The sequence below is a fragment of the Abrus precatorius genome, unplaced genomic scaffold (genome assembly GCF_003935025.1).
Source record: "Abrus precatorius isolate BTA unplaced genomic scaffold, Abrus_2018 Scaffold4, whole genome shotgun sequence".
Classification (NCBI taxonomy): Eukaryota; Viridiplantae; Streptophyta; class Magnoliopsida; order Fabales; family Fabaceae; genus Abrus; species Abrus precatorius.
The window spans coordinates 2,688,831-2,715,855 of NW_020874384.1; the positions used below are offsets into that span (position 1 = coordinate 2,688,831).

General features: G+C 32.5%; 1 protein-coding gene across 1 annotated transcript; it reads left to right on the forward strand.

The window, feature by feature from the left end:
• Positions 1-24,699: 24,699 nt before the first annotated feature.
• On the forward strand, positions 24,700-26,622 carry LOC113864567 (glycine-rich RNA-binding protein 2-like). The gene is made up of 2 exons (XM_027498426.1): positions 24,700-24,870; positions 25,148-26,622. Exons 1-2 carry the CDS (start codon positions 24,757-24,759, stop codon positions 25,520-25,522), a joined length of 489 nt encoding a protein of 162 aa, XP_027354227.1. The 5' UTR covers positions 24,700-24,756; the 3' UTR covers positions 25,523-26,622.
• Positions 26,623-27,025: the final 403 nt, after the last annotated feature.

Genomic DNA, 27,025 nt, shown 5'->3' on the forward strand with positions numbered 1-27,025 from the left:
AGAGGAAAATAACTGTAATTGTATGTGTTGTTACTTACTCTACAAATGGGGACTATAGCCCTTGTATTGGTAACTACTATCAATTATCCCAAAATTGATAATTATAATTTAGCCCCTCATCCAATTATAATATTACCAATGGAATCTATACAATTAACCTTTCATGACATATATGTCTTTAGCCATAAACTTTCTATTAATTAGACCACTTTAATATTTTGACTAATAAAATAATAGCTCTAACACATTTAATTATGTAATATATATATATATATATATATATATATATATATATATGTATGTATGTATGACCCAAAATTGCTAACAATCTCCCACTAGTCATACATAAATATCCTTACAATCCTTATAAATGTGTTAGACTTTATGAGCTCAAAAATTGCCATTACATGCCTTGAGCATATTCCAAAAATCTCGTCAATTGATTATATCAACACATAGAAACAAAACAATTTACATTGTATCAATCACAGCTAAACCCATCAATGATCACTAATGCTAACAGAATCAAATGACATAGACTCATCATGAAATGTGTAGCATGAAAATTACGTGAAAGTGACCTGTACACGTCTATTTTCAAATGGTCCTACTTTACCTCAATGAGATCATTTAATAACCTTAATTTACAAAGTGTAATAACTGAATAACAAACCATATATATATATATATATATATATATATATATCTATAACCAAATATATCCAAAAGTCAATGTATGCATACATAAAATCAAACATAGAACATAAAATACATAAAAGTGACTAACTCCCACTAAACCAAAGATTTCTCAAACTGTAAAACACCCATATGAGCAACATGCTCATGAAAGACCTTGGGTGGAAGTCCCTTAGTAAGAGGATTTGCTATCATGGAGTTTGTCCCTAAGTGTTCTATGGAAATCTGTCCACTCTGTACCCTTTCCTTAACAATTAGGAATTTGATGTCAATGTGCTTTGACTTGGTCGATCTCCTATTGTTGTTAAAATACAATACAGCTGATTTGTTGTCACAATATAACTTAAGTGGTCTTTCAATTCCTTCCATAATTTGCAACCCTGTGACAAAATTTCTTAGCCATATTCCATGATTTGATGCCTCATAGCATGCTACAAATTCTGTTGCCATAGTGGATGAAGCAGTAAGGGTTTGCTTGGCACTGCGCCAAGAAACCACACCACCAACTAACATGAAAATGTAATCTGAAGTGGATCTCAAACTATCTTGGCATCCTGCAAAATTTGAGTCAAAATACCCAGTGATCTCCAACTAGTTTGACTTTTTGTATGTGAGCATATAATCCTTTATTCTCTTCAAATACCTCATAACCCTTTTGACTGCTTTCCAATGATCCATTCCTGGATTGCTTAAATATCTGCCTAATACCCCAACTATATATGCTATATCCGGATGTGTACATACTTGGGCATACATCAAACTCCCTACAACTGATACATAAGGAATCTTCTGCATTTCCTGAATTTCTAAATTTCCTTTTGGGCACTGTTTGAGACTAAACTTGTCTCCCTTAGGGGTATCCCCTGCTTTACATTCTTGCATGCCAAATCTTTGAAGTTCTTTTTCGATATAGTTCCTTTGTGATAATCCAAGAGTACCCCGAGATCGATCTCAGTGTATCTGAATTCCTAATACAAAGGAGGCGTCACCAAGATCTTTCATTTCAAAATTTCTAGACAGAAATCTCTTGGTTTCGTGCAACATGCCTATATCATTAGTGGTAAGCAATATGTCATCAACATATAAGACTAAGAAAATATATTTGCTCCCACTAAACTTTTGATACACACAATCATCAACAAGGTTCATCTTGAAACCAAATAAGAGAATAACTTGATGAAATTTGTGGTGCCATTGACGAGATGCCTGTTTTAGTCCATAAATGGATTTTTCCAGTTTGCAAACCATATTTTTTGGGTCTCCCGACACAATTTTTTGGTTGCACCATATAGATTGTCTCATCAATATTGCCATTGAGAAACGCCGTCTTGACATCCATTTGATGGAGCTCCAAATCATAATGTGCGACAAGAGCCATGATTGTCCTAAAAGAGTCTTTTGATGAAATTGGAGAGAAAGTCTCTTTAAAGTCAATCCCTTCTTTTTGGGTATAGCCATTCGCCACAAGACGAGCCTTATACCTCTCCACATTACCTTTGCAATCTCGTTTGGTCTTAAATATCCATTTGCAACTAATGGGTTTCACACCTTCTGGTAATGGGACAAGTTTCCAAACTTTATTATCTTGCATGGACTTATACTCTTCATTCATTGCTTTAATCCATTTTTCTGAATTGGAATCCTGCATGGCTTGAAGAAAGTTGACTGGATCATCTTCCATCATACCATTATTTTCCTCATGTTTATGAAGAAATACTATGTAATCATCCAGAATAACACTTCTTCTTTCTCTAGTGGATCTCCGCAAAGGTATTGGCTCATGATGCATAAGTTCTTGAGGATTTTGAGTTTGTTCTTCATGAACAACCAAATCATCTTGAGTATGGGGTTTAATAACAATGTCTTGTGGAGGTTCCGAACTTGCTTTATCAAAAGCAACTGTTTAAATCAGTTTTAGAATTGTTACCGATTCTTCCTCTAAGACAAAGTCTCTAACCTTATTCTTCCCCCAAACTCAATATCCTCAAAGAACGTGGCAGTTCCCATCTCAAAAATTGTCTTTAGTGTGGAATCATAAAATTTATAGCCCTTGGATCTTTCAGAATAACCAATAAAGTAGTTGCTCACTAGTTGGAAGTCCAATTTCTTTTCATTTGGTCTATAAGGCCTTGCCTCAGCTGGACATCTCCACACATGAAAATGTTTCAGGCTAGGCTTTTTTCCACTCCAAAGCTCATAAGGCGTTTTGGCAGCTACCTTTGTTGGCACTCTATTTAGAATGTAAGCTGCAGTCTTTAGTGCCTCTCCCCAGAGTAACTCTGGTAAGGTAGAATGATAGATCATGCTCCTTACCATATCCTTAATAGTCCTGTTTCATCTTTCAGCCACACCATTCATGCTAGGTGACCCCGACATGGTGTACTGTGGAACGATTCCACATTCCTCTAGGTACTTGGGAAAAGGCCCTGGACGTTGTTTACCTGAACCGTTATATCTGCCATAGTATTCATCACCACGATCAGATCTGACACTTTTGATTCTTTTGTTAAGTTGATTCTCAACTTCAACTTTGAATGTTTTGAACACATCCAGATATTGTGACTTTTCATGTATAAGAAATAGGTATGCATATCTAGAGTAATCGTCTATGAATGATATAAAATATTGCTGACCATTCCAAGAAGGTGTAGGAAATGGCCCATAAATGTCTGTATGTATCAACTCTAAGACGTCCGTAGCTCTATACGCACCTAATTTCTTTGTTTTGGTCTGTTTACCTTTAACGCATTCAACACAAACATCAAAGTCTGTGAAGTCAATGAAATCCAAGATCCCATTTGACACAAGTCGTTCAACTCTATTTTTAGAGATGTGACTTAGGCACCTGTGCCATAATGCTCCTGAGTTAATATTGTCAATTTTACGCTTAGTACCACGTGATTCCGCATTTCAGGATTCATTGTAGGTAGCTACAGTGTCAAGCAAATATAGATTATCATAAGCCAAAAGTGAACCAGTTCCAACAATAAGAAATTGAAACCAAATGAACACAAATAACCTAACTTGTCCAAATAAGAAACTGAAACCAAATTCCGTCTAAATGACGGTACAACAAAAGTGTCTTTTAAATCCAAATAAAATCCAGTACATAATAATAATAATCTAAAATGCCTTATAACTTCCACTTCCACCGATTTTCCATCTCCAACATATATCCATCTTTCATAATCAATTGGCTTCTGGTAGCTTAGGCAACCCTACATTGAAACACTGATGTTAGTAGTGGAACCTGAATCTAACCACCAAGTGTTTCTAGGTACTGAAGCTAAATTGACCTCAGAACAGATCAAAGTAAAAAAATACCTTTCCTTGCACGCCAAGCATGATATTTGATACATTTCTTCTTTACATGTCCAGACTTACTGCAAAAGCAATAGTTGTTACCCTGATTTTGTTTCTTTTGTGTTGGACCCTTAACAACTTCATTCTTAAATTCTTGAGTCATCTTTCTTTTGCCCTTATCTTTAGAGGCACTCGCAAAGTAGGCACTTTCAGTCCTTTCTTGCTTCATTCTTTCTTCTTCTTGCACACAGTATGAAATGAGCTCATTAAGAGACCATTTCTTCTTTTGACAGTTATAAGAGATCTTAAACTGACTAAACTATAAAGGTAGAGAAATCAGCACTAAATGAATAAGCAAGTCTTCTGACAGCTCAAGCTTTAGTGCCCTTAATTTTGAAGCAATATTTGACATTCCCATAATGTATTCCCTTACATTTCCTTTGCCTTGATATTTCATGGAAATCAAGTTCTGAAGAAGAGTACTTGTTTCCGTCTTATTGGATTTTGCAAAGCACTTTTCAATTTCAGCAAGGAATTCTTTGGCACTTGTTATATCATCTGAAACGATACTCCTAAAGATCTCAGGATTGTTGTGCTTAATGATCATAAGACTCATGCGATTTGAGTGATCCTACTTCTCATGAAGTTTCCTCTGTTCAGAGGTACTATAATCCATAAGAAAAGAGGGTTTCTCAATCCTTAATGCAAGGTCTAGATCCATGCAGCCAAGAACAATTTTCATGTTCTCTTTCTAGTCCTTAAAATTTGTACCATTAAGAACTGGAACCGAATTCAGATTAGCAAATATAGAAGCAACAACTGAAAGGAACAAAGTAAACAATATAATTATGCTCACATTATAATAAAATCCAATCATCAATATGTTTAAATAATGGCATAACCCATCTCAAGATACCTAGTGCATTATCAATATCAAGTCTTTGGACAGTAATATTAATTGCTAATGGTACCCTTGTTGTAATGATCTACTCGCATGGATAAACATACATACTAACATTTAACATTTCTTATGAATAATCTACACAGGAAATGTCACTTTGGTGATTTCTTGATTCAATTAGCTCATTTAAAATGTTAAACTTTTGTATAAAATATACAAACAATAACCAAAATTTGAATATTGATATACCAAAATAAAAAAAATTTCGTACAATTTCAATGTATCTTAATTCTAGTATTATAATAAACATTATAAAAAAAATTTGTATGATTTCAATGCACAAGAACATATTCAATACATCGTACAAAATCCAATACACAATTTTAATTTTGAAATTCATTATGCAATTTTAATTTCAAATTCAATACTAAATTTCAATTTCAAATCCAAACAAAAGAAGTCGATTTGACCAGCGTACGCAATTTCAATTTCAACAAAATTAAATCGCCATAATTCAATTTCAATTTGAACAAAATTTGACTAGCGTACGCAATTTCAATTTCAAATAGCCTGAATTCTAACTAAATTGACGTAATGATCCAAATGTATAGATCAAAGTTTTAAACCATTCGGAAGGCAAATCTACGATGCAAAATAATAATAGAGTTTCAGATTTAACTAATAAAATATTAGCAATGTTGAAGACCATTAATTATTGGAACTATTTGAGAACCCTCTACCACAAAAAAGGAGATAAAGAGAGAGAAATAGAAATTGAAACAGAAATCAATACGTAATGTCATGCATCGCAATTCATAATGTCGTACAAAAATATGGTCAGCAAAATTGCAATGCGAATTCAATAGCGCAAGCCAAATTACATCTCAATTTTGAAACCCTAAATTAAAAATTTCCAAAAATCATACATGAATTAAGCATGGAGGTCTCTGATACCAATTGTTGGGCTTTCTATGAAATAATAATTGTACCTAACCACATGTTATTATCCATATAGAATAAAAATTACAGCACAATCATAGATTTTCTTATGAACTCATACCCCAATTCATGATGAAAATAGAATGCAGAAACGTACCTGAATTTGTTATGAGGAATATGAAGGTTATGAGATTGATAACAGGTATTTGATCTTCCAAATGTAGAGCACCTTAGATTTCCTTTTAGGTTTCTCTTCTGATGAGAATAAAGAGGGAAAGAAGTGTAATTGTACGTGTTGTTACTTGCTCTACAAATGGGGACCATAACCCTTGTATTGGTAACTGCCGTTAGTTATCCCAAAATTGATAATTATAATTTGGCCCCTCATCAAATTATAATATCACTAATGGTATCTACACAATTAACCTTTCATGACATATATGCCTTTAACCATAAACTTTATATTAATTAGTCCACTTTAATATTTTGGCTAATAAAATAATGGCCCCAACACATTTAATTATGTAATATATATATATATATATATATATATATATATATATATATTATATATATGTATGACCCAAAATTGCTAACACTTACTACTTGGTAATGCCTTTGTAATCATATCAGAGGAATTATTATCAGTCAAAACCTTTTTTTATCTTCATTGATTCATGAGTAATCTCCTCTCTCACAAAATGTAACTTGGTGCTTTGACGACCGTATTGCACTATTATTAGGATAATGGACGATAGAGCTTCCTTCATAGTTTCAGCCATGGCACCATATTCCACTTCAATGGTGGACAATGCAACTGACTTCTACAAACTTGCCTTCCAACTAATAGTAGTACTATACATTGTGAATAAATAACCTGTGAGTGATTTTCTTGTATCCAAACATCCAACATAGTCTGAATCCACAAACCCTTCAATAGGAGCAGTCCTAACCTTGTTTCTGGCTCCACCATAAACCAAAACTCTCCCAAGTGATCCTTTCAAGTGTTTGAGAATCCACTGGAGAGCTTGCCAATGTGCTCGTCCAGGGCATGTCATGAACTTGCTTACAATACTCACTCTATAGGCTATGTTTGGAGACGTGCAAACCAATGCATACATAACAGAACCAACAATGTTTGCATATGAAATTAAATCCATATACATTTGTTCCTCAACCGTTTGGAGAGACTAACTCAGACTCAACTTGTAGTGCTGAGCCAGAGGTGTGGAAACAGGCTTCAAGTTTGTCATTCCAAACTTCTCAAGGATTTTCTGAAGTACATTTCCTGTGACAGATACATACATCTTTGATATCTTGTTCTTATTATCTCAATCCTCAAAATCTTCTTAGATGCTCCTAGATCCTTCATCTCAAACTCTTCATTCAGTTTGAACTTCACCTTCTTTACTTTAGGCATACTTTTGCTTTCTATCAGGATGTCATCCATGTAGAGCAGTAATATCACGAAGACATTTTTAGCTAAAAACTTGAAGTAAACATAGGTATCATATTTACTTCTCATGAAACCAATTTGAGTCATAAACTCATCAAATTGACTGTTCCATTGCCTTGGCGATTGTTTCACACCATACAGGGATTGTTTATCTTACAAACATAATCCTCTTTACCTTCTACCTCAAATCCTTCTGGTTACTTCATGTAAATGGTCTTATTTAACTCTCCATATAAGAAGGTAGTCTTGACGTCCATCTGTTTCAGCTCAAGGTCAAGCTTAACAACCATAGCTAGGAGGATTTGAATGGATCTATGCTTCACAAAGGGAGAGAACATCTCGTTGAAGTCAATCCCTTCCCTTTGTGTAAAACCCCTAGCGACCAACCTTACTTTGTAACATCCTTGGTCAATTCCTAGAATTCCTTCCTTACACTTGAATATCCATTTACAATTGACCAAACTAGAACCAGCAGGCCTTCTAATCAAACTCCAAGTATTGTTATGATGAAGTGATGTCATTTCTTCATCCACGACACTCTGCCGTTTATCCTTCTCCTTACTTGCTAAAGCCGATGACACGCTCTTGGGCTCCTTATCCTGAACCTCACTAGTAGCTACTAAGAAGAATACAATTAGGTAACGTCTAAAATTTTAAGTGTCTATTTTATGCTATTATTTAATTTTCTCGATTAATTTACATGAATAAGGTTAATAAGAGATTAATTGAATATTTATCAAAATTCAAATCTATGTTGATTAGCTAGACTAGAATTAAAAACTTATAGTAGAATTTTATTTTAGGAGAGAAACCGGTATAATTTCAGTAATTTAAATTATCAGAATAAAATAATATTATTTGTCCTAGATCCAACGGTGGGAAAGCCATCTACCACACCTTGATCCAATGGCTCATAATCAACCTTGTGGCTCATTTGAGACCACAAGATTTATGAACCTATCAAAATTAACCAAGTAACTTCATTCATCATTTCCACTTAGATATTTTGCTTCCCCTAATCTCTTTATAAATTTATCATTTTTCTCCCTGATTCTCTTCTCCATCTTTCTCCTTTTCTTACCTTCATAAACTTTTCTCTCAAGCTCACCCACATTTGCAAATTAGAAACATCTTTGGAATCAAATTGGTACTCAAAGGAGGTAGGGTTCTATCTTTGTTGTTATGCTTATGTGGATATGTGTGGCTGCCTAGCTTATGTTTTAAATATCAAAATCCATAATTTAAGTGGTGTTTTTTTTATGTATAGCTGGATTAATGGTGGGTTGGGTGAGTTTGAAGGTAGAACAAGTAGAAAAACAAAGAAAAGAAAGAAAACAACAAGTCTAAAAACAGAATTCTCTAGAGTTTCCATACAAATACACTATGTTGACCAATTATTTAACTGTTTAAATATTATGAAAATATTTTTAACTTAAACTAGACATCCAGAGATTTTTATATGTATAAATTATTAAGCAATTGGATTAGTATAGAATTAGTTATGAAATTTTGAGATTTGATTTAAGTTTCAGATTTTGATTTTGGGCAGGTAAGCTTGCTTAAGAAATAACTCGTTCCACATAACTTGGATTGAGGTGAAAAAAAATTTGTTAAAAAGCTAAGATATATTAGTTTATACAATAAAAATTTTAGAGTCCAATTCAATTTGAGCAGTTCCCAGAATTTTTTTGAAATTATCCCTAGTGCTGTTGAGTCAGAAACAGAGCAACCTATAACAACCAATTTTAGAATCTTATAACTTGAGTTCTATTTAAAAAAATGAAATAAAACTTTTTGGATATTAAAATTTGATTCCTTAACTTTAAAATAACATGAATTTTGAATTCATACACTTAGAATTCGAAATTTGGTAGATTTTAACATTTTTTAGTGCTATTTTGGCTAATCATAGGATAAGTCATAGTAGAAAGCAAAAATCTTAAGTTGTAGTTGTCAAAATTGAATGGGACCAATTAGGTTAGAAAATAGACAAATAGGGCTTCAACATATAAAAAATTCAGGTCTATTGAAGTCATATAGCAATAAATGTAGTAAAAATAAAATAGGGCAGAATTTATCCCTTTAAGGAAGGGATCATGAATTTTAAGATTTTATTTATTTATTTATTTGCTATGATATATGTGAATGTCTATTTGTTAGTTGGCACTATTTATGGGAAAGCAAACATGATCTGTTATGCTGCACAAATTTTGTAAGAATTATAGATAAATTGTAAAATTTCAAAGAGATATATGAGATACAATATAAAAGTTATGAAAGTCTAAGATGATTGAAAGTTATAAGAAAGTCCTATATAACTTGGGCCAGCTCCGAATAAAATGTTCAGGCGAATAAGTCGGTGGGGAGCATTGGGAAAAGTAAGCCTGACAAATCCTATATAGAAACGAGCTTGATCCTGATAAGCAGACTATTACTCAAGAGTCTTATGGCCAAGAATTCCCTGCGGACCAAGGATAGAAACATATATGAGAATTAAGTACATTATTATGTGATTGAAAGTATTTTAATTAATATTAATTCATTTCAATGTTGGTTTCAATTACAACTTTAAGTATTGTTATGTCACATATATGATTCATGTTGAGTCTTTTAATTATTTATTTAATTTCTTGTATATGTGTATCATAATCATTATGATCTTGTGTATTACAAATGTTAGACATAAAATTTACTTTGGTTCGGGCCATGTTTTCAATAATCATAATTGAAAGATTTCCTTATTGGTTTAACAACCCTTTATTTAAATAAAAACTGAATAAACTGAGAATAAAAGCAATGTCATATAGAAATACACAACCCTACTAAGAATTTTCAAAATTCTCACCCTACTTAGTTTCTGTTTCATTCTCAGATCTACATGATGGATACAATAGTAGTGATCTACATTGAGTTTTCGGATATGTGGCCAGACTATGATCCTACCCTTAACTCTCTTTGTATAGTTGGATTGTGTTGTTTTAGGGTTTATTTCTTTAGTAATAGGGACTTTTCTGTACCTCTTTTTTCATCCTGCATTCATCCCTACTACTCCATATTTCGCATTTTCACTATTCGTAACACATCTTACAACTGCAAATTATACAAAATCTGTATCTGTTTTGCCTTTGCGAGTAATCTCTGAAGATCCGCTTGAATATGAGAGTGACCCATTAGAAGCTACAAACTCATCATCATCCTCCCCTAGACCTGACCACTATACTCCTGCTGGGCCTGCTATGGCCAATGACTTTCTGTCTGAGTAGTTGGTGAAGTAGCTAACTTTGTACAATATGTCTCTTTTTTGGTAGGATAGTTTACTGGGCCATGATAGTAGTTGTAGGACACAAATCTTAGTTCTAAATTGTCCTATGAAGTCTCGTTAGGACTGCACTTTGATGACATGAGTCACTGATCTTTTTGTATGTAGTGGTCCTTATATGTATTCCTGACTGTATGTAAATAACATGGTGTCCTATATACATATATGTATCTAGTTACCTTTTTGTAAAATGTATGAGTTAAATTAATTACTATGTTTATCCAGGTTATTCTATATTCGATTTTCTTTTATTTTTATTTTTATAACGTCTCGCTCCTTTATACATCCGATAATTTACTACTAAATCAATATAAAATGAATGAGTGGAATAAAAAAAAACTTTCATTAATGTAATGCAACTACTGTGTTTAGTAATTATGACTTAAGCATAAACTAAATAAAGTAGGGTGTTACAAATTAAGTGTGCATAACCATACCTTTCTGAAGGTTTGATTGTCCTTTTGGTTCTACCACTTGCTACACTGTATCTATCAATGACTTCATCTTCTTTAATTTCATCATCTAGTCTATTAGGGCTATCATCCAAGTCACTTGATTAGACGCCAACTGACGAGTGTCTAGGCTCTACCTTAACTGTTGCCTTATGAGTTTCTGAACTTTGTTTACCAGACACAACCTCAGTGTCATTAGGTGTATATGCCATCTCTATCTCATTGACCATAACATCTCTGCAGATAATACATTTCTTGAATCTTGGCTCAAGATACCACAACCTATATGCCTTCATCTCTTTTAGGCATCCTAGAAACATGCATTTAACAGCCCTTGCTTCTAATTTATCTTGCCTAATATGAGTATAGACAACACAGCCAAAGATTCGTAAATTTTCAAGGTTTGAGGAGTGACCTGAATGGATTTTCTTAGGTGACTTCATGTCAAGAGCACTAGACAGACATCTGTTTATCAAGTAAGTAGTGGTGGTAATGCCTTCAACACAAAAAACCTTTGGAATTCCTACGTTAAGCATCATACACCTCACTATTTCCAAAATAGTCCTATTAAACTTTTTTGTAAGCCATTTTGTTGAAGGGTTCCAACCACGATTCTATGCCTCGCTATCCTATTTTGCTTATAAAAAATATTGAATAACTCTAAGCAAAATTCAAGACCATTATTAGTTCTGAGTCTCTTCATTGATCTCCCAGTTTGATTCTCAACAAGTATTTCCAACTTCTGAAATTTTCAAAAGCTTCATATTTGGTTTTCTGAAAGTAAACTCATAGCTTTCTCGATAGTCATCCACTATAGAGAGGAAATACAACACCAGAGTTTGAGGAGGTACTGGACAAACCCCACATATCAACATGGACATAATTAGGGGTGGCTTTTGTCCTTTGATGACCTGGGCTGAATTTGACCCTACAAGCTTTTCCGCAAATGCAATGCTTACAAAATTCTAGTTTACCAATCTTGTAACTAGTAAATAATCCTTGCTTTTGCAGATCCATCTGCTAGATTGATGATTATCAATTTACGATTCCTCACTGACTCTCAAAATATAGAATAGGAATCCTCACACGCAGAATGTAGAACACAGAGATAAAAGAAACTCACTCGTGGAACTCACATGAGGAAGAACAATTCAAGGGACTGAATGTTATTACTTTTTCTGCATGAATCGTATTATAATAAGATACTACTATTTATACAAGTGAAAGTAATGGAATTAATTACCATTCCCACTTAATTTCTAACAACCTTTATTACCTTTTTACCCTCAGTTATTTTTTATAAACCGTGTATTACAATTTCTCCTCCATCTGAAGGTCTTAGGGATGACAATGGGTAGGGTATGGGTAGGGTACTATAGTACCCATCCCTATACCCGCATTTAAAAAAAAAATACTCGTACCTGGCCCATACCCGCGTGGGTATGAACATTAATCCTCGTACCCGTACCCTCTGGGTACCCGTATACCCATCTTGTACCCATTACCTGCGCTTATTTGAGAAAAAAAATATTTATAAAGAAAAATATGTTTATATAACTTCACATAAGTAGCATAATAATACAAAAATTCAATATGTAGTTGCCGACCAAGATACAAACATAGATAAAAAAACATATATTCAAATATCATAAATACTAAATGTATCTTAATATAATAATTTTCTAAACTAAAATTTTTAGAAACAATAAGCAAAACTAAACACACAAATTATTTGTTAGTGATAAGCCTATCTTGTGTGAGATTGGATCGATTGACAATGTTAGAGCGACAACAAAATAGATATGCACAGTAGTTGTCCCTTCGTGTGGATCACTTGCTGACCTCTTGTAACTAACTCTAATGAATAACGTTTCATAGTTGTTAGGTATTAATGAGATAGACATTGAGAATGAGAATAGAGTTAGAGTAGATAAGTTCAATACTAACAATAGAAAATGAATACATAAAATATTTTTTTTACTTTTGAATTTGAAATTGTAAGAAAAATAATAGATTTAATTAAAATAATATATATATATATATATATATATATATTAATACTAGTATTTTTAACTCATATACTATACGAAAGTATTTTATCAAAAATATAAATTTTTGAAAAATTATTTTAATGAATTAAATATTTATAATATATATAAATTTTAAAAGAATTTGAATAAAAGATAAATAGTCACAATAAAATTTTATAATAAAGAAATATACGTGTATATTAAAAAATATTATACTTTTTTATCTGAAAAAAATTAACAATAATTTTTTATATTTATATCTTTTCAAAAACTTCTTTGAACGTGAATAAATAGTAAGAATAATATTATTTAGATTCAATAGATTATAGTTGTGCTTGTAATATATATGTTGCATAGAAAAATATTATTTTAAATTAAAATATAAAAAATAAAATTTAAATATTATTAATAAATAAAAATTTACGGTAATAGTAGGTGATTATAAAATTTATAAAATATTTATAATATATTTTATTAACAAAAATATTTGTGTGAAAAATATTTTATGTGTAGCATATATAAATAATATTTTAAAAAAAGTCAATCTCATATTAATTATATAATAATTAAATTATATTAGCCTAATTAAATGATATAAAATAGTAAATAAATTTTTCTATTAAAAATTATAAACCAAAATAAATTTTTTAGTTTACTTTATTATTAAATATATTTTTATATTAATCTTATATAACTTCACATAAGTAATATAATAATACAAAAATTCAATGCATAATTGTAGAATAAAGTTTAAGCATATATATATATGCGGGTATGGGGCAGGGTGGGTACTTAGATACCCATACCCGCACCCATCCTCATTAAAATTTGCGGGTTTTTACCCATACTTATACTCGTACTCATATAGCGGGTAAATACCCTACCTATTGTGGGTAAATTTTACAGGTGCCCATCAAGTACTTTACCCATTGCCATCCTTAGAAGGCCTTACCCCCAAGGCCCTTTCATCCGCTGGCCGCATCAATAAAGACCCCTAATCTACATGAGGAAACTGTTTCTTCAGCCTGTACACCTCATGTCATGTAGCTTCTTTGGGCGTGGTATGTTGCCAATGTACCAAAACTATTGTAACCGACTTGTTGTCTCTTTTCTTTATTCTTTTAGCTAAGATGTCAATTGGCTTCAATTCTAATTGATCATTGGAATCAAAACTTGGAAGTGCTGTAGAAACTGAATGATTGCCATGATGTCATTTTAGCAAAGAGATATGGAATACATTATGGATGTGAGCTTGAAACGGTAAATGTAGCTTGTATGCCACCTTCCCTACTCTAGTGGCAACTCTGTAAGGACCATAAAATCGTGCAGCTAATTTGTGAAACGCTGCATTAGGTATTATTTGTTGTTTGAATGGCTGCAACTTTAAATATACCTAATCACCCATTGCAAATTCCTTGTCGGTGCTATTTTTGTTAGCATACAACCGCATCCTCTCCTGTGCTTTCCTTAGATTCTTTTGTAAAATAGTTGCAATTTCTTCTCGAGTCCTGATGGTACAATCTACTGCTTCAACTGCTGTGTCACCTGCCATCAAGGGATTGTTGCTGATTGGTTTGTAACCGTATAAAGCTTCAAATGGGGTCATTTCTGTTGCGGAATGAAACTTAGTATTGTACCAATTTTCTGTCAAAGTTGTTTCTTGATGTGAATTCTCTTGTTGAGGCTCCAGAATTGAAATAGATAACAGCATTGCGTCTGGTAAAATGCAATGCATAGCTGTAGATGCTCTTTAGTGCTGTCTACATTATTGTTCTCCCACTAACTTCATTGTCTTCCCAGTATGTTCAAATTTCATAGTAAGAGAGTTGCAGTTCCATCTTATTTCTCCAAGTGTCTTTAGCCAATGCATCCCAAGGATTACCCCAAAGTTAGATCCAGGTAAGACCAAAAATCTCCCACAAATTCATGATCTCGAAATTTCCAACTCAAATGCTCACACTTCTTGTTTATAATGACTGGTCTATCACTTGCTACCACCACAGGAAACTCTTTGATGGACTGAGTTGTTAATCCCAATGTCTACACCCATCTATCACTCACAAAATTGTGAGTGCTTCTAGTGTTCATTAAAAATGGTAACTCTTTATTGTTAATAATTCCTTTCAATTGCAAGGTCTGGCCGCCTACGATCCCTTTAAGTGCATTTAGTGAGATTTGAATTGCATTAGTGGCTAACAGCTCTTTTCCCAGGGCTATAATATTCTCCTAATCTGCCTCCTCTTCAGATTCTTTTGATGCCTCACCTTAAGCAGCGAATAGGACACTTAATTTTCCCTTACAACACACTTTTCTCTGTGATTCTTATCCCATGACTCACCACAAAACTTGTAGAGACCTTTTGCTATCCTGGCACTCATCTTTCTTCTGTTGGTAGAAGAAGGTTTTGTTGTAGAGATTTCCTTTGTAGCTGGATTTGTAGAAGAATGAGCTGATGGACTCTGTATTGGTGATGGTCATGAGTGTACTGTTGTTGAATTCCAACTTCTGTAATAGCTTTTTGCACCATCAAATTACTTCTGTTTATTACCTGTCAATTTTTGTTCTAATTCTTGTGGAACCTCATCTTGCAATCTAGCTAGATGCATAGTATTTTGTAGGGACCTGGGGTTATGAATACGGACTGATTTTTCTAATGAAGCGTGTAATCCTCCCAAGAAAAAACTGATAGTCATATCTTCGGTAACATCTACCCTTACTAATAATTGATCAAACTTTTCAAAATAATCAAGCAAGGTACCATCTTGGCGTAGTTTAGATAGTTCTGATATGGGATCATCATAATTGCCCATGTTAAATCTTGAAGCCACATCCTGAAGAATATGCTGCCAAGATTTCAGCCTATTACTGTTATGAGTCGTGTAATGCCTTTGCCACATAAATGCTTTCCCTTCCATTGATAATAACAAAAGCTTTTCCTGTTGATCTTGAGGAGTATTTTCCAATTCAAAGAACTGTTCAGATTTGGGTCTCCATTCACGATAACTTGTGCCATCAAAAGTAGGAAACAAAATCTGTACTCTATCCAAAATCTTGCAGAATGTGCATCGCTGACTACCTCTTATTCGTCTTTAGAATTTGCATTGTCACCCAATAATTAAACTTGTTTCAAGAGTTTCTCCATCATGGAATGCATAGCATCCATCGGCAACTTATGATTCTTTTTTTCTAATTCCGTAATGGCCGTTTGAGTTTCTTGATGAATCTTGTGGTTTTTTCTCTGGTTTTAAATATATGCGAAGAGGTATTAGGTAGCTGACCGACAACCACTGATATTGAACGTTCAAAAATTAGATTGAAGTGGCTAACACAACACCTTAGTTGGCTATCGGTATATTATGACATTACAATAACACAACATGCACGAGAATATATACTTTATTTACTAGGACATGTTCTGATGACGAATAAAAGTAATTATGTGGTACACATAAAATTCTCGCACTTGTTGGCATATGTGAGTGAAATTGGAAATTATAGGTTGGGATCGACATATCTTTTTGTTTTGTATAAAGGCTTAGATCATGCATAATGACATAATAGAGAAATTTGTGGGTGTGTAATATTGTATCAAGTATGGGTATGACACTGACTCCCATGGTTGACTCAAATCCTTAGTGAACCAATACTATTTCCACTTGTTCTTAGGTGGAGACAAATTCAATATCCAGTGAACAATCCTCTTAAGACTCTTGGGGCTATCATACTAGCATTAGATCAAATAGGTGTTAATGAGGTAAATTATTAGTTTATTTTTAAATATGTTAGATAGAAGAGTGTAGAAATCATTATTTTTCAAATCAAAAAGTAGTATTTTGTTTTTTAATGCAGTTTCTGTGGTGACCATACGAGGATGATGATATTGATGGTGTAATTGCAGATGCCGTGAAAAAAGAACAACTTGTATGGTCAACTATTGGTCCTTTGATATGTTTTGAAGTTATAAAGTGGCACGCAGTTGATCGTCTTGTGCGTCAATTTGGATATATGCAGCCTATTCCTCGACCACCTGAAAGTCTTGAGGCAGTTTCTTCAAAGTCATCAACACTTTCATTATTGTTTTGTTCTCATTCTACCTTTTTATTTGGCATGGTGCTTGCATATACTTCCTCATCATCTTCTTTAGAAATAATGTACAACTCAATGGGAGAAGTTAGGGGATGATACTATTGATGTATCTAAAACATTTGTTGGACATTATCATCACTTGTTATTTAAATTGTATGATATTGCATGAATCCGCAAAAGATGGATATTGGACAATAATACATAATACTTTCTACTATTTTTGAAAATTCACCTTGATAAATATATTGACTAACCCAATACTTCAACTCTCCAAATGATATTTATTTGCCATATACATAGATATGTTGTCGAAATGACTCGAAGTAGCTGATCAATAATATAGTTTGAGGCATGTAGAACACTGTTCTTAAGGATTATTTCAGTGTAGTCGAAAATCCTTCAGGATACAACAGACTCTTATTGTTTGAATGTACAAGGCTCTTAAGAACTGACAAGTTCTAAAACTCATAACCCATAAAAAGGTAAAATACTTTAATTAGTGTAATTGCTCACTAAACATTACATATAACTGAAAATATAAGTAATAATAACAATTAAATTAGAATAATAAAATAACAATAATAATTAATAAATTCTTTTGAAATATAATTATATTATTTCCAACAATTCTCCGCTTATTTTAAAAGAATGTAATGTAATAAAATAAATTATTTTAAAACTGGGTTACACCATAAATGTAAATGCTTTGAGTCTGATGTCTTTTAAACTATGAAGCAGACCTAGATAAATAAGACCTTAATTAACAATGTAATTGGTGAAGTAAAATTTCTATGAACCAATACATTTTTTTATGTAAATTACAGTCTCATTTGATTACATTTACACCATATATTTCTCTTGCTGTTAACGCTGTGTTGTGCTTTTCGGCCATGTGCTTAGATGTTCATGAGTGCTCTAGAGACTAAGCTATAATCTCATAGGAGCGGCCTAATTCCACACTTATATAGGTGATTCTATCATGTATGTACTACACTTTATACACAACCCATAAGGGATATAGAATTCATTAAAAACTCTAGCTTATCTTGACGTTAATGTAGTATATTACTTCTCATATTTCTCACACCATAGGAAAGGATAAATAATGTACTAGCAAGACCAACAATTGACTTGTTATTACCCATATGAACTTTTTTATGGGATCTCCACTCATAAGGTTGGGTTACTATTAATGTTAGATATCAAATTAGCTTAAGTCCCATTCCCCTCGATGTGGTATTTATTAAATTCTTTCCCAAAAGCTTGGTCAAATGATCTGCCAAGTTCAATTCTGACTTCACATAGTCAATGGATATAATTCCATCCTTTAGCAGCTGCTTTATTATTCTATGTTTTTTTTTCTCTTGAACTCTGAGTTACTGCATCACCACTAAAGGTGAAGACAAAAGTCACCAGTGGATTTAATCTCATCTGAATCTGAAATCCAGTTAGCATCACTGTATTATTCTTCTAATACAGTTGGAAATTCGTTATAAGTAAGACCATAATTCATGTCAACTCTCAAATATTTTAATAACCTAGCCAAAGCGACCCAATGATCATTACTAAGATTATGAGTATATCTACTTAATTTGCATACAGTATATGCAATATCAGGTATAGTGAAATTTATTAAATGCATCATACTCCCAATAATTTATGCATATTGAGACTAAGCAATTAGATCACCTCTATTTTTCTTCAACTGGGTGTTAGCATCATAAGAGTTACTCATTGGTTTGACATCAAAATATTTAAATTTATTTAGAATTTTCTCAAAATAATGTTCTTGTGATAATATTATACTATTACACTTTTTTATGATTTTAACTCTCAGAATTACACTAGCTTCACTTATGTCTTTCATGTCAAATTTAGATGCAAGAAAGCATTTTGTTTGATGCACTATGTCAATGGCTAATACGAAAAATAAGCATGTCATCCACATATAGACAAATAATCACATATTCATCATTTTCTAATTTTGTGTATACACATTTATCAACTTTAATAGTGGAAAAACTATTACTAACAAAAGTTTGGTCAAACTTATCATGCCATTGCTTATGAGCTTATTTTAGACCATATAAAGATTTGAGGAGCTTACAAACTTTATTTCTAAGAAAATATATTTTGGTATATCTAGAGAAATCATCAATAAAAGTCACATAATATTTTTTCCCACCTTTAGTCATAGTTTGCTTTAAATTTCCTAAATCATAATGAATTAATTTTAGCATTTTGGTGTTTCATCCTATAGGTAAACATGATTTTTTAGTTATTCCACTCATATTTCACATTTGCTTAATCATCCATTACTAAAACCAGAAATCAAACCTTGATATTGCATTTCTTTTATATAAAAAGCACTAAAATTAGAAATCAAACCTTGATATTGCATTTCCTTTATATAAAAAGCACTAACATGTCCTAAACTAGCATACCAAATATCTATAGAGTTAATTAAATAAGTAGAAGATGAAATATTTTCATTGATAACATGAGCAACATTGAGTACAAACAGTCCTTGTTTACAATAATCTTTTCCCACAAACACATTATTTTTTGTCATCATAATTTTATCAGATTTAAAAGACACATTGACTCAAACTTTTCCCAGTAAACTAACAGAAATTAAGTTTGCCCTAATAATAGGAACATGTAGTACTTCGTTAAGAGCCAAGGTCTTGCCAGATATGAGCTTCAAAAGAACTTTTCCTTTTCTAAGAACTTCAGTAGTCCTTGAGTCACCAAGATACACTTGTTTTTCTTCATCTCCCACTAAAGTGTAGGAGGTAAACATATTTTTGTTTGCCAGATGTGCTTGATAGCCTCAGAGTCTACCACCCAATCACTCACATTAGCTATTAGCAAGGCTTGAGAAATGACCGCAAATATAACGTCATCTTCTTCAATCAAATTTGCATTTGGTTTTGGAGGATTGTCACTTCTCTTCCTATGTCTACATCGAGTAGCATAATGTGGGTGATAAGTTCAGCGAGAGACAATGATTTATTCTTATGCTTTAGTTACTGCTTATAATCCTCCTAAGATTCTGATAATTTTTCAATTAGTAGTCCAACGACAAAATTCTCAGACAGTGTGATCTTCTCAGCTTTCATGTCTTCCATTAGCTTGTGGTATCTAAGTCTTGATATCTTCTTCATCATTCATCTCTCACTTATAATAGTGTCCGATGCCATGACTCCTTTTTATAAAGAATCAATGATATTCTGCATTACCATTCTTAATTAATTTATCCATTTATTGGATATTATATACATGAATTTAAAAACATAAACTTATAGCAAATTAAACTTCGGCATTCACATTAACAAAATAACAAAATTTCTTTAACCATTTCTCATATTACACCGAACCTACATAAAATTTATAATATACACACACACACACACAACATATTGATTCAGTGAGGGTTTTCAAAATACAAGGGTTCAAAATGTAATTACATTTCCTGGGCAAATAAAAAAATCTAACAGTTTATACTTAATGCCTAAAATTTAGTCCACAGAAGGATTAACATCCTGCTCTTCCACAAAGCTAACTCCAATGTCTTTCAGCCAGACTTTCCAATTTGAAAAGTAGATTCATTTTCTGCACCTTCTGCTCATGTACCATCGTACGATCATTGCAGCACACACACACATACCAACACAACAAAATGCAAGAGTGAGCTTATATAATTGACAACCTCATTACTCAAATATAAATGAATATAGATAAAATTATTTGAACAACTCATAACAGTCAGCCCACAGCTTCAATAAAACAATGCAGCATGTTCAGCTCATCTAATGCAAATGCAGTGATTTAGTTTCCATCTAGTTTTACAACCTAAGTAATCCAGAGGAATTGTTCTGGTCTGGGAGCAACCCATCCTAGTATCTGGATCCAGATACAACACAACTCAATGTCCTAGACAGCTCTAGGATGATAATGATGAATATGATGCAACACAACTAAATCAACATTTTACAATACAATAAATATTCATTTTCAGCCTCAACAATACAGCAATAAATGCATTTTCATCTAGCCTTAATAGTACAGCCACACATATATTCACAACAAAATTTAGCATTTTGGCATACAACACATAGTAAAACTAAGCAGCTAAAAATATTAATTAAATATTTTAGCAAATATTAACATCCTTAGCTCATTTATTACAACAAATCAGCATATAACCTTTCACCACAACGCTACAAACATTTATCATACAGCAAGAAATACACTCATCTGATAATATTGAAATTTGTTCGACTATATAGGTTCTGAGTTCTAGTTCATGATTTAACTTATACAGCTCATTATTCTCAGCTATAATGAAATCATTTATATGAATATCTCAGCCTCTACTAAATGAACTAGATCGAATTAGGTAAGCTCCCCTTACTTAGAATAAGTTCCAAGATCGTACTCCTAATGAGTTCTGCAGAGATAGATCAACTGTTTGGGTTTAAAATACAGTTTGAAAGGCTCAGATCTACTTAGAACAACATGATTTAAGTCCCTTGAGAAAGAGAGAATAAACAAAGTAAAAACTGAAAACTGAGCTCTGAGAACTCACCTAGATCTTAATGAGATAGAAAATCTCGCTTTGATCTTAGAGAAATTCGACTTCGGGAAGGTTTTCTCTAAGAGTAATAGGAGAGAGAATAGAGAGAGAAAGAGAGAGAAAAGTTGTTTGGTGAGAAAATGAAGTTTCTAGGCGTTGAGGCCCCTTTAAATACCCCCTCTAGTGCACGCGCTCTTACTTAAGCAAGCTAATTCTCGCTTGAGCAAGATCTGCTTTTGCCTGGGCGAGTCAACCCTTGCCTAGGTGAGAAAATCAGATAGTGGATCCTCTTAATTTTATGATATTCTTGCTTGAGCGAGATACATCTTACCCAGGCGAGTAGCAATCTCGTTTAGGCGAGATTGGGTCCAGAGAGCTACTAAATTTTCCTGTGATTCCTCACTTGAGCGAGAACCTCTCGCTTGAGCGAGGTCACCTCTTGCATGATCAAGATTTCTTTTCGTCTGAGCGAGGTTACAACTGAGGCAATCCTATTTGTCCTCACTTAAGCGAGACTAATCTCGCTTGAGTGAGAGACCCTGTACCCAAACTCCAAAATTTCTCTTTCTCGAGGAAAATAATACCAATTCTTAATCATGCTTTCTAAATAGTCTGCATTCAGCACATTTAACAATCATTATTCAACTCACACTGCACTTTATATATAATAACATCATTATACGGCACAACGACTGCCCTGCTCCTTATCCGGCAATCACATAACTTTTATATTCCATATTCCAATATATAAACAATTCACATAGTTCGAGCTTACACAATCGTAATCAATAGGCATAATAATAAATACGTATGATTACACCAATCTTACATCCGATGATGAACTTTTCTCTTCTAGTATCCTCAGTAGTATATTTGAGAATCAAAAACTCCCAAATTTTGTTGGTTTCCTTATAGGAACAATAGACATCAAATAATTCATTAGACAATGTATTGAGAATAGTATGTCTACAAACCTTGTTACCAGAAGTCCAGTCTTCCAATTTTGGGGTAGCATTTGAATCTGGTTTCAGTTGTGTGAGAGCATGAGCTACGCCGTGCAGATCAAGAACAGAATAGACACATTCTTGCCATAGTTTAAAGTTTTCCCTTGGAACATTTCTATTTTTGACATGTTTGGAAAAGGTTTTGCATAGTTGACTACGAAACAATTGGATTAGGTGGATTCACGTTGATACCGTTTTCATGGTTATTTGCAGCGTTGTTGATGGGATTTTCATTATTTATTGATTCGAAGTAGCTGATCAATAATATAGTTTAAGGCGTGTAGAATATTATTCTTAAGAATTATTTCGGTGTAGTCGAAAATCCTTTAGGACACAACAAACTCTTCTTGTTTGAATGTACAAGGCTCTCAAGAACTAGCAAGCTCTAAAAGTCATAACCCATAGATAAATATAGTCAGAAAAGTTTGTGCCTCTTACGTGCAATTTTTTCAAAACATTTAAAATATTTTAATCAGTGTAATTGCTTACTAAACGTTACATATAACTGAAAATATTAGTAATAATAACAATTAAATTAGAATAATAAAATAACAATAATAATTAATAATTTTTTAAAAAATATAATTATATTATTTTCAACAAGATATTAAATTTTTACACTTAAATAACACACCTTCCGGAATGTTTGTAAGAATCTCACCATAAAAATTATTATTATTATAATATTCATATTTTTTTGAAGAACTCAAACTATATTAAAACATCTGTCCTACCTTCACTTACAATTAATTTATAGACACAACAATTTAAAATTGTCAATAATTTTTTTTAAAAGTTAAAGATTATTAATGAAAAAGTTTAAATTTTAATTTTTTAAAAATAAAATATCAGAAATGACAACTTTATCTTCTCAAAATAATATTTTTTTAATTCATAAAAAGCTAATGGCAACTTTTAAATTAAGCCATATTTTCGGAATTTCACGTAAAATCTTATTTTTTTTATAATTATAAAATATAATTACCATATAAAAAAAAAGGAGACACAAAGTTTGATTTACTTAAAATAATAAAAATATAAAAAATTGTAACAACAAAAAGAGATTTAGTTGAAAGGCTGAGGGACAAATATGTAGTTACAGGGATGAGATATTTTGCTCTAGTTACGTCAGATATTTTGGAGTATCCTTAGTGATCTGATCTGTCTGCTCTTCATCTCAACGGTAGCATCATCGTTCATCACGTGACGGGGTCCACAATGACAAATTTTCACAGCACACACGTGCCGCTTGCTTCCCAAATGCGCAATTTGCACTTGTTTGGCTGGAGTCGTAGCTTCGCGCTTCCATCTCTTTCTACCGTCACTTTCCACTTCAGTTTTAACATATAATTATATTTTATTTTATTTATATATTTTTAAATCTAACATTAAATTTGATTCATAAAATAAATTATCAATTTAATTATTAAAATTGCCTTTTATTTTAAACAGTTTAAAGTTTTTAACTATAAATTTTAATTGACTAACATCACCAGATTCTCGCAGAATAAATTTTGACGAATTATTAAACTCAATGGCTAAGACAGAAATAGCTAATTATAAGGAGAAGATTTGTATGCAGATTATAAGTATTGTTCTTGTTGTATTAGAATTAAAATTCTAATTTTATTTTAATAATGTATTAATTTACTAGTCAATATATTTTTAATATTAATTTTTATTATATAATATAAAAAAATTATTTTAATTAAAAATAACCCTGTAAATACTCACACTTAAATTTTATCTTAATTATAACGAGAGAAAATATTTTATCTGACGAAGGGTAAAAGTGTACATAGATAGGTAGAGCGAGAACCGGTAACCAAACACGGTTACTAGTTTAACCCTGGTTCGATCCCCCGCCGTAACCGTGGTTAACAAATCAACTCCTATTTAACCATCCCTTGGGCTTGGCAATAATCTTCGTGCTGCTCTTCTCTCTTATTTCCCACTGTGTCCCAAAATATTTAGGGTTTTATTCTGTGTCCATGGCTTCTGCAGAAGTTGAGTACCGTTGCTTTGTGGGTGGGCTTGCTTGGGCCACCGACAACGATGCTCTGGAGAAAGCCTTCTCTCCTTACGGCCACGTCGTTGAATCGAAGGTCCGTTTGTTGCAGGCTTTGCATCTGATCTGACACGATTCGGATTCGGATTTTCTCGATCCCATTCTGATCTGTGATCTCTGATCTGTTTGCGTTACTTGATCTATGATACTCTACTTGTGTTACTATATGATTCTTTTATTACTCACGCCAATAGGTACGTTCATCTTCATCTTTGAACCAAAGGCGAAGATCGATCGGTTTCTATCGGTTCTGTTTTTGTTTTTCGTGCTGTTTTACTTTGGATCTGACGCGGTATTTGGTTTTTATTGTGCAGGTTATCAACGATCGTGAGACTGGGAGGTCCAGAGGTTTCGGATTTGTGACCTTCACCTCGGAGCAGTCTATGAAAGATGCGATCGAAGGGATGAACGGCCAGAATCTTGATGGTCGAAACATTACTGTGAATGAAGCTCAGTCCCGCGGTAGGAGCGGCGGCGGAGGCGGAGGCGGAGGTTATGGAGATGGTGGTGGATACAGCCGTGGTGGTGGTGGTGGATACGGTGGTCGTCGTGAAGGTGGATATAGCCGTAACGGAGGATATGGAGGAGGTGGTTTTGGCGGTGGCCGAGACCGTGGTTATGGTGACGGGGGTTCGCGCTACTCTCGCGGTGGAGATGGAGGTGCTTCTGACGGAAGCTGGAGGAATTAGGGCTTGAGGATGTGTGTTAGGGTTTATGTGGTCTGTTATTTTAGGCGTTGGAATGTTAGGGGTTTGAGTTTGGGTTTCTGTTTCGGTTTCGTGCTCATGTGACTTGTTTTTGACCTCTTAATTTGGTCTTGTTCTTGGCCTCTTAATTTCTTTGTTTATAAGCGCTCTAGTGAAATGAAATGGTAGTCAGAAATTAGAGTATTAAATTTCGACAGAGTTTATGCTCATACGCAATGTGTGAAGATGGAATGGGACTAACGGTGGCCATATTTACCCATTCCGTTAGTGTTGGTATTTTCTTGGCAAGAATGGGCTGAATATTTGTATCTCCGTCGAAATGACGAATATTCCTTTGTTCCCAATATTTTTAGCGTTTTAACCGATTTAATTTCACGGAAATTGCAAGATCTTTTCTCATTTAAAAAGAATTTTTTATTTTTTTAATTTATACTATATTTTAAAAAAATTCTTTTAAAAATAGAAAATAAACATACCCTTAATAATTGTAACTTGATTAAATTTTTCACTAGGTCGGCAACGATGACAAAAGTTAAAACATCAGAAATATTATAAAATATTTTCGTGGTAACTTGCGCTCTAATCTGTTTAGGTTCTCCAAAATTTTTTCTACACCGAATAAAATAAGATAATTTTAACTGTGTCATGTAAATAATAAGTTGGTCTAACGTCTGTTGAAGAACTGTAAATAAGTAGCTTTGTAATTGTCCTAAAATGTATCTTTCCCGGTAAATTATAAATTAGCTAATAAAGATAAATTACAAATTTCAATAATAAATTTTAATTGCTTTGAATTTTAACGATAGCATAGAAACATTTTTCTCACGAATCTATAATAATGTCACTTTCAAAGGATAAAGATAAATTACAGTAATATTAAATTAAGATCAAGGAAGTGAGATTTATATTTTTTTTTATAATTTTTAATAAATTACTAACAATTTGTTACAAAAGTATAGTGTTAGGAGGCAGTAAGATAAGATTTCAATTATTTATAACTACTGTTACGATGTTACAATGATATAGTAATTGCTGTAATTATTATTCAATTATTTTAATTCTCACCATAATTCTTAACACTTAATCATTTAAGATAGAAAAAAAAAGATATTAGAATGGTAAAAGATGTGATTGAAAGAGAAAAAAGGTAAAAAAAATAATAAAATAAAAATATAAACAATAAATGTGAAAATATGAAGTTATTATATTTATTGTTTGTATCAAAGAAGTGCATATAATTAGACGTCAAACAAATTATAGTGTAATACGTGGATTATCTTTAAAGTAAACTTATATATAAAATAAACAAATAAAGGGTTATTCTTTTTTTTTTAATTTTATGAATTAAAATCATTATATACTCTAAATTAAATTAATAATCGGTATTTTTTTTTATTTTTTGTACTTTATAAATAAACCAACTTTAGTAAATTTTTATAAAAAAAAAATAAACAAAGACAATTAAAATTTGAAATTGAAACTCAT

Excerpts from the sequence above, each read along its gene's own strand:
- LOC113864567 (XM_027498426.1), top strand. The coding sequence starts at position 24,757 with ATGGCTTCTGCAGAAGTTGAGTACCGTTGCTTTGTGGGTGGGCTTGCT. Across the intron at positions 24,871-25,147 it reads GCCACGTCGTTGAATCGAAG|GTTATCAACGATCGTGAGAC; the intron begins GTCCGTTTGTTG and ends TTTATTGTGCAG.